Consider the following 11,344-nt stretch of genomic DNA (forward strand, 5'->3'; position numbering starts at 1 on the left):
TCATGAAACCTTCATAGGCTCTAATAATCTGTCCTGAGAGCAAATTCAGAGGCTGCAACAAGGGACTTCCTGTATAGGAGACTGGTCATCCTTCATGCTGGCTGACTGGTCAGCTTGCTACCCACTTGCTGTTCTGTGCAGGCAGTGATGATGTTACTACATCAGCTGCAGTAAGAGATCCTGGCCTCTCTCCTGCCCATTGATTGGCATCTTCTTTACACAACTGGATCCTGAGTGATAATTGAGGAGTTCTCACTCCCTTATCACTGCCTACAGCCCAGCTAAATGCAGGCAGGAACACAAGTAGAGACCCTGCGCATCCTTCCTGCAGGACTTCCCATAATGGGCATCAAAAGCTGCAGCAAGTCTTCTAGAGACCACCTCATTTCCTAGTTGGAGGATGTCCAGCATCATTTTGCTCTTTCCTTCCCATTCTGACTATCCCTGTCCTTCCCCTGGGGGAGGGTGGAAGGGGGAGCCAGGGAAGGCCAAATATAACCAGAATACATTTCAGTTTTAAAGCCCAATTGAACCTTGAGGGGGGGAGGAGCGGGACAGAACACTTAAAGCGGAGCTCTACCCAAAAGGGGAAGTTCCACTTTAACTTGTTGCCGACTGCAGATAGCCGAATGACGGCTGCACTGTGGCCGGCCAGTTCTGAGTGGACGTCATATGACGTCCTCCCAGAACGCCCAGTCCTACGGACACAGCTGATCACGTGATGTGGTAAAAGGCCAATCACAGCGGCCTTTTACCACGTGATCAGCGGTGTCCAATGACACGCTGATCAGAGGGAAATGCAAGTGCCGGTTCTCGGCTGCACTTTCCTCACGCTGTCAGATCGTGAGGAAAGTACTGCCGAGAACCAGCAGTTGTCAGAGCGAGGATCGGCACCGATCTTCAGGGCACTGATGATCAGTGCCCTGATGATCGGTGCCCAGCAGTGCCACCCGCAAGTTCCGCCCACCTGTGCCCAGCAGTGCGCCCACTAGCTCCACCCACCTGTGCCCAGCAGATCACCCACCTGTGCCCAGCAGTGCACCCACCTGTGCCACTCTGCAGTGTCACACACCTGTGCCCAGAAGTGCCACCTACCTGTGCCCAGCAGTGCCACCCACCTGTGCCCACCCACCTGTGCCCACCAGTGCCGCCCACCAGTGCCACCCATCTGTGCCCACCCACCAGTGCTGCCCACCAGTGCCACCCACCAGTGCAGCCCAGCAGTGCTGCCAGTCAGTGTCCAGCGGTTGTGCCAGTCAGTGCCGCCAGTCAGTGCCCAGCAGTGCTGCCAGTCAGTGCCGTCTATCAGTACCCATCATCAGTGTCACCTATCAGTGCCGCCTATCAGTGCTGCATATTAGTGCCGCCTATCCGTGACACCTCATTAGTGCTGCCTATCAGTGCCGCCTATCCGTGCCACCTCATTAGTACTGCCTATCAGTGCCCTTTAGTGCTGCCTATCAGTGCCCATCAGTGCCGCCTATCAGTGCCCATCAGTGCTGCCTCATCAACGCACATCAGTGAAGGAGAAAAATTACCTTTTTGAAAAATTTTATAATAGAAACAAAGAAACTTTTTTTTTTTTTTTTCAAATTTTTTGCAATTTTTTTATTTATAGCGCAAAAAGTAAAGTGCCCAGTGGCGATTAAATACCACCAAAAGAAAGCTCTATTTGTGAGAAAAAAATGATCAAAATTTCATATGGGTACAATGTTGCATGACCGCGCAATTGTCAATCAAAGTGCGGCAGCGCTGAAAGCTGAAAATTGGCCTGGTAAATAAGGGGGTATAAGTGCCTGGTAGGCGAGGGGTTAAGGACTGTTCCCCCCGCTCCCCATTAAGGTTTGGCACCTTTGGGGGGTGGGGTACCCGAATTTAACAGGTATCTGCTCCCACTACCAGTCTGATCACCTAGGCCAGGGGTAGGCAACCTGTGGCTCTCTAGCTGTTGTGGAACTACATTTCCCATGAGGCACTGCAAAGATTACAAAACTGACAGTTACAGCTATGACTTGCGGAGGCATGATGGAACTTGTAGTCCTGCGGCTCTCAGGTTGCCTACCCCTGGCCTAGGCGATAGGAAGTTGAAGGTGTCCTCCCTCCCTGTAGTCTTTTGGGACACGTGACAGGTCCCAGAAGACTACAGGACCATTCAGGAAGCGCAGCGCTACTCGCGCATGCGCAGTGGGTACCCGGCTGTGAAGCCGCAAACTGTCACACTAGGGTGCCCACACTGAAGATGCCGGCCTCCTGGAATACAGGACGGCCAGTGAAACGGGCTGCGGGGGGGGGACACACTGTGGGACCGAGGGACAGGTAAGTGACTGTTTTTTTTTTTAAAAGTCAGCAGCTACAGTTTTTGTAGCTGCTGACTTTTATTTTTTGACAGGGTGAGTGGAACTCCGCTTTAATACTGTGCACTACAAAGCAGCATCGTGCACATATAATTAGGAAGTATGGCTGATTTGGCCTATTAAAAGGTACGCAAAGTCTTACAGTTCATTTTCTTTAGATAGCAGCCACAGCCTATATAGAAAAGCCTATCCCCTGCTGGCAGGCTGCAGAGAATAATCCTTGCTCCCTGTGTGGAATGAGTGGTCTCTCTGCAGAGGTCCAACATGCCTCTTGCTGAGTCAGAGCCAGCTCTCTCCTAACATTAAAGCCCATGCTCCCTGCCATTTGTAGAGCTATGACCAGGAGAGCCCTAGAGCTACAATCACGCTCTTTATACAATGAGCTTGTGATGTGTGTGGCCAGCCATGCTGTGTACCATGTAATTTAAACCAGTGCTGCCCAGCCTTGATGAGACCGGAGCCCGGTAAATTGTTCCAAAAAACGTTCATGCCCTAACAGTAAAAAAAAAGTTTTATACTAGCAAAATAAAAGCATGGGAATGCAAAATATATATTGAAATGCTGGATGGGGCTGGCTGTCACTGTTGGGGGAAGAAGATTCTGAAGGTGGCCCTGTAGGGGATGAGGTTCTGAACGAAGATGTGGGCAACGCTGGGGGTTGGGGGTCTCTGGAGGGAGATAGTCTCTCCAGAAGTCTGGAGTCTTTGAAGGATGTGGGAGACTGGGGGGCACTGTGGGACACTGTTAGGAGCACTATGGAGAACTCAAGGCCAGGGCTGTGGATAAGGGGGTACCATCAGTCCTCCTGTATGGGGCCCCGGCCAGCAGGGGGGCCCAGGCAGCTGGGTGAATTAGATGTGGGCAGAGAGGGTGAATGGCACAGCATTTGGGGGGGGGGGGGATTACGAGAAATGATCCACTGTATGGCTCTTCCTGCAGCAGCTGAAACCTGGATTCTCCTCCTCTCCCTCCCAGCTGCTGCAGAGATAGCCATACAGGGAATCGGTTCCTCTAATTACCCCCCCACTGCATCCATCTCCCTCCCTGTGCACCATACGTTTCCCTCTACTGCCCAGGCCCCCCTGTGAGCTCCCACTCCTGCAGTGCTGTCGGCTTCCCTCCTCTGCTTCCCACACAATAGGATCCTTCAGGATGGAGAGTGGGGGAAGGGTCCAGTAAACATGGCACATTTACCAGCCCCTTTCTTTCCTGAATGAACACAATGAGTGATAGGTACCAATCATTCACTGTGTTCATTCATAACTGTAGCATTGTAAAAAAATAAAAATTTTGAGGGAGCCCCTGTCAGGTCAGCTGTATGGGTCCCCGTGGTTTCTAACGGCAGCCCTGCTCAAGGCTTTGCATATTGGGGGCACTGTGAGATGTGGTAGGGCACTGTAGGGATTGAGGGCTTTTAGGGGGCCAGGGGTCACTGAGAGGTTGAAGGGCACTGTGGGGCCACTAAGGGAGGTTGGGTAGCCCTACAGGATCTGGGGGATTAGAGGATCTGCAGCTAAAGGTCCTGGAGGTGGGAGGCCTTGTCCCGGTAGTTGGCCTATCCTTTTGGTTGAGAACCACTGATCTAAACCATTCAATCTGGTGACCTTTGTATATTTTATCTCTGACAGACCATTCAGAAGTCGAAGTAAAGTTGTATCACTGCCCAGAGTGCGATGAATGCTTCACCGACCCCTCTGACTTCTCCTTCCACCAGAAAGCACACAGTGGCAACCACCTCTTCTCCTGTGCCATCTGCCGGGTCTCATTCAAGTCCGAGTCAACATTCGTCAAGCACCAGCGCTGTCACTTGGAGAGGCCATCCAGTCCCTGTTTGGGGGAGCGGAGCTTCATGGTCAGGTCTACCATCGTCCGATACTCCGGAGAGAAACCGTTCCAGTGCTCAGAGTGCGGCCGTTGCTTTGCCCTGAAGTCCACACTGGTCAAACACCAGCGCGTACACACGGGAGAGAGGCCGTTCATGTGCCGCCAGTGCGGGCGCTCCTTCTCCCAGAGCTGCAACCTCCTGCGCCATCAGAGACGCTGCGCAGCCGCCAAAATGACTTTAGGTCTCAAGTAGCAGCTTCACTAGAAATGAAGATTCTGCTTTTCAGCCTACTCAGGGGATGCAGCCGAACTTTTCTTACTGAAAGGTAAATCATACGATGGGTTCTTAAATTCCACGGAGACTCCCGTTGTGAGATATAGGATGTCGGGCTCCCAGGTCTGCACACCAGCTGTCCAATGTGAGGGCTCCCACCATCCCTACTGGACTTTTAAAGTGGCACTCCAGCCAAAATCTTTGGATAGAGCGGGGAAGGATTAAATCCACTACCATTTTTTTTTTGTGTGTGCTTTGTATCGCCAATGGAGTGATTTACCCTCATTTCCTGTTACAGAGACACAACAGAGTGGAAATCTTTCACAAGAACAGGTGTCCCCACAGGAAAATGTCCCCTGTTACTTTTCCAATGACAACAGGAAGTGGGAAGAAATCCTTTCTTAGTTGTCATAAGTACAGGTGTCCCCTTAAGAAAATTTTTCCCTCTATTTCTATTCTAGGGACAACAAGAAGTGAGTAGGAATCTCTCCTTAGTTGTCACAAGAACAGGTGTCCCCACATGAAAATGTCCTGTTTCTTTTCCAATGACAACAGGAAGTGGGAAGAAATCCTTTCTTAGTTGTCATAAGTACAGGTGTCCCCTTAAAAAAAATTATTCCCTCTATTTCTATTCTAGGGACAACAGGAAGTGAGTCACAAGAACAGGTGCCCCCTCTATTTCTTTTTCAATACCGAGAGGAACTGAGTAGAAATCAATCCTTAGGCACCACAGGATCAGTTGCTCCCTTCTGAAAATGTCCCGTCTTTTTTTCAGTTATTACTGAAAGTGAGTAGAAATCACTCCTTAGCTGTCACAATAACAGGTATCACCGTCATAAAATTTCCTCTCTGTTTTTTCCAGTGACAACAGGAAGTGAGCAGGAATCTCTCCTTAACCGTCATCCCCTTAAGAAAAATTTGCTCTCAATTTATATTTCAGTGACAGAAAAAAAGAGTAGGAATCTCTCCTCAGACATCACAAAAACAATTGTCCCCATAGGAAAATTTCCCCTATATTTCTTTTTCAGTGACAACAGGAAGTGAGTAGAAATCTCTTCTAAGCTGTCATGAGAATAGGCATTCCCATAGAAAAATGTTATCTCGATTTTCTTTTCCAGCGACAAGAGAAGAAATCTCTCCTCAGCTGTCAGGAGAACAAGTGTTCCCATAAAAAAAAAAGTATCTTCCTTTTCTTTTCCACTAACAACAGGAAATGAGAAAAAATCTCTCCTCAGCTGTCAGAAGAACAGCTGTTCCCATAAAAAAAAAGTATCTTCCTTTTCTTTTCCACTGACAACAGGAAGTGAGTGGAAATCTCTCCTTAGCTGTCACGAGAATAGGCTTTCCCATAGAAAAATGTTATCTTGATTTCTTTTCCAGTGACAACAGTCCCCTTTAGAAAAATTTGCTCTGTATTTATATTTCAGTGACAGAAGAAGAGTAGGAATCTCTCCTCAGGCATCACAAACACAATTGTCCCCATAAGAAAATTTCCCCTATATTTTTTTTTCAGTGACAACAGGAAGTGAGTTGTACTCTCCTCTAAGCTGTCATAAGAACAGGTGTACCCATTGAAAAATGTCCCTTTTTTAATTTCTTTTGTAGTGACAACAGTAATAGTTTATATTTCTTTTTGCTTTCTGTCACCATGACAAATAGAGAGTGAATCTCTCTGCAACAAGGTCAAAGGCAGCAATAGAAACCTGGCAGAGACTCTAACTCTTTCACAGACCATCCAAAGAAAATGGACTGGAGTGCTTTTGAAGTGATTCTAAAGGTTTTTTCTTTTAAATAACAAACATATTATACTTACCTGCTCTGTGCACTGGTTTTGCCCAGAGCAGCCCTGATCCTCTTCTTTTTGGGTCCCCCGCTGGCCGTCCTGGCTCCTTCCCCCTGTCGAGTGCCCCCAATAGTAAGGCTCTTGCTATTGGGGCACTCGAGCAGGCTCGCTCCTGAACCATGCTTCTGTGAATGGACATTGTCCAGTCACACACGGAGCGTGACTTGGCCCCTTTCTCCTCGTTGGCTCACTGGCTGTGATTGACAGCAGCGGGAGCCAGTGGCTCCTACTGCTGTGTGAGCCAACGAGGGAAGAGAGACATGGGAGAGCCGATGTTCTCATGCACATTGCTGGATCGAGAATGGGCTCAGGTAGGTACAACAGGGGGCTGGGGAGGAAGCTGCACACGGGTTGTTTTACCTTACTGCATTGAGGTAAAAAAACCTTCTGCCTTTAGAACCACTTTAATATCCAGTAAGGAGATTTCAAGAGGAAAAGTGGGGCAAATGCAAGAAGTGGTAGAGGGGAGAGAGGGGATGAGACTGTGGCAGAGGGATCTTGCTGCTGGAATCCTCAAAACAGCATAATAAGACTTCCAGGGACGTAACCCATTATGTTCCACCTATAACTTAAACATTGTTCTCAGGTAGACTGGCTGTTCAATATTATGTTCTGGAAGGACTGCTTCACTTTAATGGCACAGAATATGTTTCCTATAAAGGAATTTTCCTTAGTTCTGGATACAGTTTCTGCTCACTGGAGACTGAGCTGAGATTACTGGTTTTTACTATTCACCATGGGAGGACTGACAACTCATGGGGCCCCTGGGCAATTGGGGATCATGGGGCCCCTGTGTCCTTGACCACACTCAAAGCACACCCAAAAAAGCCTATAAAAGGTACCAGGAGCATTTCATGGGGCCCCCTACTAACCCTGGGCCCTCAGGTAGTGCCCGAGTGCTCTAATGGTCAGTCCGTCCCTGCTATTCACCATACAAATGACTGGAAGTCTAAACTGTTGCTGAGTTCTGGGGTGCTCCCCTAATCTCGTTCTGTGGACTGTATAAGATCTTGTTATGTATAGGTCACCCTATTTACCTCCATTTACAAATGTTCTTTGAATCCTTGTATCATCCACACAGAACTGGTTGATCTGAGGCATTAGTACAACAATGTCACTTTTAAAGTAGACCTGTCACACTAAATTTAAGTGTTCACCAAGGCCTCGTTCACACCATCCATGCAGAAAAACTGATGGAAACTGATGTGCAGATTTCACTTGCAGAGATGTCAGTTTACATCAGTTTCATGCGCACTTCAATGAGTTTTGTACACGTTTCTGATTCCTGCGCAGAAAATGCACGTGATACTAGTGTTGTGATGTGAACAGGGCACATAGAAAATAATTAATTGCATTGTGCCCTTGCAGAACACGTGCAGAAAAACTGACGTCTCTGCTAGTGCTGCACTGAAATGAAAACTGGTGCCGAAAACGAAAATTCAAAATCCACTTGGCCAAACACTGGAAACCGAAATGTGCAGTTTTTAAAAATGAATATATATTTTTGGGGCAAAAAATACACTTTGATTAAAAAAAAAAACAAAATAAAACAATATACACCATAATTTTTTTGTAAAATATGAAAGATGTTACGGCGAGTACATAGATACCCAACATGCCATGCTTTAAAATTGCACATGCTCGTGGAATGGCGTGAAACTGGTACTTAAAAATCTCCATGGATGATGCTTTAAAAATTTCTGCAGGTTAGCAGTATAAAGTTACAGAGGAGTTCTAGTGTGAGAATTATTGCTCTTGCTCTGACATTTGTGGGGATACCGCACGTGTGCGGTTTGAACACCATTTACATATGTGGGCATGGCATATTTATGCATTCACCACTACGTGCAGGGACGGGGGCACTTTAAACTTTTTTTTTTAACATTTAAATTTTTTTTTTTTGCACTGTCCCTTTAAAAAAATGTTTTAATCAATTTCTATTATCACAAGAAATGCTTGCATCCCTTGTGATAGAAATAATTAGTGACAGGTCCTCTTTGTGGAGATATATGGGGTCAATAAGACCCCACATCTCTCCTCTACAATGTAAAGCATTGGATCAAAAAACATTGATCTAGTGCTTTGAAATAAAAATGGCCAGAACCGGAAGTGACATCGTTCCGGTCCTCCAAGGGCAAAGAGATGAGTGGATGCCATCTTTCCTTCACTCATCTCTATGCCCAGCGCCGAGATAGTTCGATGGTTTCCCAGGTAAGTGGAGGCCATCTTTCCTTCACTCATCTCTATGCCCAGTGCCGAGATCGTTCATTGGTTTCCCAGGTAAGTGGAGGCCATCTTTCCTTCACTCATCTCTATGCCCAGCGCTGGGATCGTTCAGTGGTTTCTCAGGTAAGGCAGTGGCTGGCAGGGTTTTTTTGGCACCTGTACCGGTGCTTTTTTTTTTTCATTTTGTCCGATGGCCGAAAGGGGTGTTTTCGCCCGAAATGTTTCGGCCACCAAAATTGTGGTGCATCCCTAGTCTCTGCACCATGGTGTAAATGAGGCCTTAAGATTAAGAGTTTCTTGAAGTATCATGGCATTTAAGGGAAATAGATAAATAGTATATAGAAATAAAGAAGTGTATCTAATGTCATAATTTATTTTTATTCTCACCTATTGAACACAGGAAATCATTCACGTTAGGTTATACCATCGCCTGCAGGAGGATTGGACACTGGCAAACAAAAATACAAAAAATTGTAGGCAAGCCTAGGATAACCCAGAACACCAATCTTTGGTTTATTCTACTGGCCATTTGACCCTCAGCAGTTATCTGGGTTTTTGTAAGTACCTAAGGCCTTGCCTTAAACCCTGAGCTTAGTTGCCTCACCAATATACAGTTTGTCTGGATCTAGACACAGAAGGGTTGATTTACTAAAACTGGGGCGTGCAAAATCTGGTTCAGCTCTGCATAGAAACCAATCAGCTTCCAGGTTTTTTTTTTTTTTGGTAAAAGCTGAATTGAACAAGCTAAAGTTAGAAGCTGATTGGCTGCCATTCACAGCTTCACCAGATATTGCACTCTCCAGTTTTAGTAAATCAAACTAGTGATCAGTCTTGCTGAAACTAGTGACCACAGCTCATACACCCTTAACCATTCCAGGGACATTTGTTCTGTGCCCTCCCAAGGTATTGGTACAGGTACACTCTGCTTGTAGGGTCCACATCATCAACAGAGGCGCCCTTAGCTCCTGCCTTATCACCTCTGAGGCTCTCTTTCATGACCTCAGAGGCTCTATGGTTGCTCCATGCCTTCCCCCTTCAAAGTCTAATGCAGGCCATAGACGGGTCGAAAACCGGCCGTTTTTTAATAAAAATAAAAATCGGTCGTTCGATCGGCTGACGTTACCACCACCGGTAAAAAAAATTGGCCGATTTTCGGCCTGTCTACGGCCGGCATTTTTACTTCTGTCCCTTGCAGAGAGCTCCGCTATTATATTTGACATGAAAAAGTATTGCAGTTGCAACAATGTATCCATTTTGGATACAGATGTTTTTATTCGGATACAAATGGATACGTTGTTGCAACCGCAAGACTTTTCATATAAAATATAATAGCGGACTGGAGTTCTTCCTCCTCCTCTTCTTCTCATGCGCAGATTTTTTTTTTTTATCGGTAAAACGATCGGCTGATTTGCCCATCATTGCCGGGAAAATTGGCCGATTGTTTTCCAGCTTTACCGATAAAAGAAAATGTGCCAAAACCCCGAAAAATGGCCAACCAATTAACCCATTAGCGGTGTGAAAATTGGCCGATTTTTTTGCTGAAAACTCAGCCAATTTTCGACCCGTCTGATCTGCCTGTGGCCTTTTGCCATTAGTCTGTCCCTTTTTGAAGAATTAGTTTTCAGCCCTTACTCCAGATTTCAGAAACTATTTTGGCTTTTATTAATTGATGTGGTAAATACTACTTTGTATCTGGAGGATCAGCATGCTGTTCCGATCTGTGAGCATGATGACGTCAGGAGCAGTCCATTCACAAGACCGCTAGCATGCAAGGCGTGCAGGAGTAGCGTGGAGCGGGTCTTGCGCTTGGAGGATCAATAAGTATATCTCCACTCTGAAATCCCCTAGACAAAAACAAGCAGTGCGGACGCAGCTCCACCACATGGGAAAAAAATATTTTTACTCAGGGCAAAAAAGCACTGTTACAGGTTTCCATGGTAGAATGATGCCTAAAGGCCAAGGTACGTCTCGGCGGTGTCTGAATAAGGCTACGTTGTGAACATTTTCAGAGAAAGTGGTCCGGTACCAACTTCCAATATGAAAGTGGAACTCCGGAGAAACTTTTTTTTTTTTTTTTGGAAGGGTCAAAACCTCCTGTGAGTTTTCTTTACTGCTGTCTAAAAAAACATTTGGCTGGAATGAAATTTAATTATTTTTAATTTAGATTGAATATTATACACTGTAGTGGGATAGTTATTATTAAAGCTGGAAAGATTGAAGGATACGTCCACTTTAAGAAATGATTAGCTTCCCGGGTGGGGTAGGGTAAATTGTAGTCTATTGACAATGTAATGTTTCTATTACGTTTTAATAAAGATATTGTTTTTTTAGAACCTCTGAATAGCTCCATGTAAGCATTGTCTATTACTGGACAAGACTGAACCTGCAGTGATGATGTATGTAGGCGATAGACAAATCTAACAGGTACTCTTTATATGTGTAATCAGTGAGGTTCAGCTCTTTTACGCTGTTGCCTTGGTTCAGGCCCCATCACGCATGTTGGGTCCGATGTGGAGTGTTGGTAGCACCCGCAGGGAGGGCTCATTTATACTTGCTTTGAAACTTGGCATTGGACACACTTTTTTCGTTTACAAACGTTTTTATTTTTTAACCACTTGCCATCCGGCCGCTGTATATAAACGGCCGGTCGGTGGCAGCCTAGGGGCGGGTTGCCATTAATAAACAGCACCCGCCATTATGGACTGTGTGCGCTCCTTGGGAGCGCGCAGCACCGCGATTTGATGCCCGCCAGACACAGTGGAACACCGATCATCGTACAGGACCTCTGTGCGAGGTCCCGATGATGTGATCACTGATTGGCCA

General features: G+C 46.3%; 1 protein-coding gene across 2 annotated transcripts in view; it reads left to right on the forward strand.

Moving 5' to 3' along the window:
• The window catches only part of LOC149442143 (uncharacterized), a 46,926-nt gene extending 36,072 nt beyond the window's left edge, over positions 1–10,854 (forward strand). For both annotated transcript variants that reach the window (XM_089656485.1, XM_089656486.1), the window contains exon 10: positions 3,983–10,854. In XM_089656485.1, coding sequence (XP_089512611.1) covers positions 3,983–4,431 — 449 coding nt within the window. In that variant the 3' untranslated portion in view covers positions 4,432–10,854. The remainder of the gene's footprint in view (positions 1–3,982) is intronic.
• The last annotated feature ends 490 nt before the right edge of the window (positions 10,855–11,344 follow it).

The sequence above is a fragment of the Staurois parvus genome, unplaced genomic scaffold (genome assembly GCF_062004578.1).
Source record: "Staurois parvus isolate SC_StPar_1 unplaced genomic scaffold, SC_StPar_1.0 ptg000909l, whole genome shotgun sequence".
Classification (NCBI taxonomy): Eukaryota; Metazoa; Chordata; class Amphibia; order Anura; family Ranidae; genus Staurois; species Staurois parvus.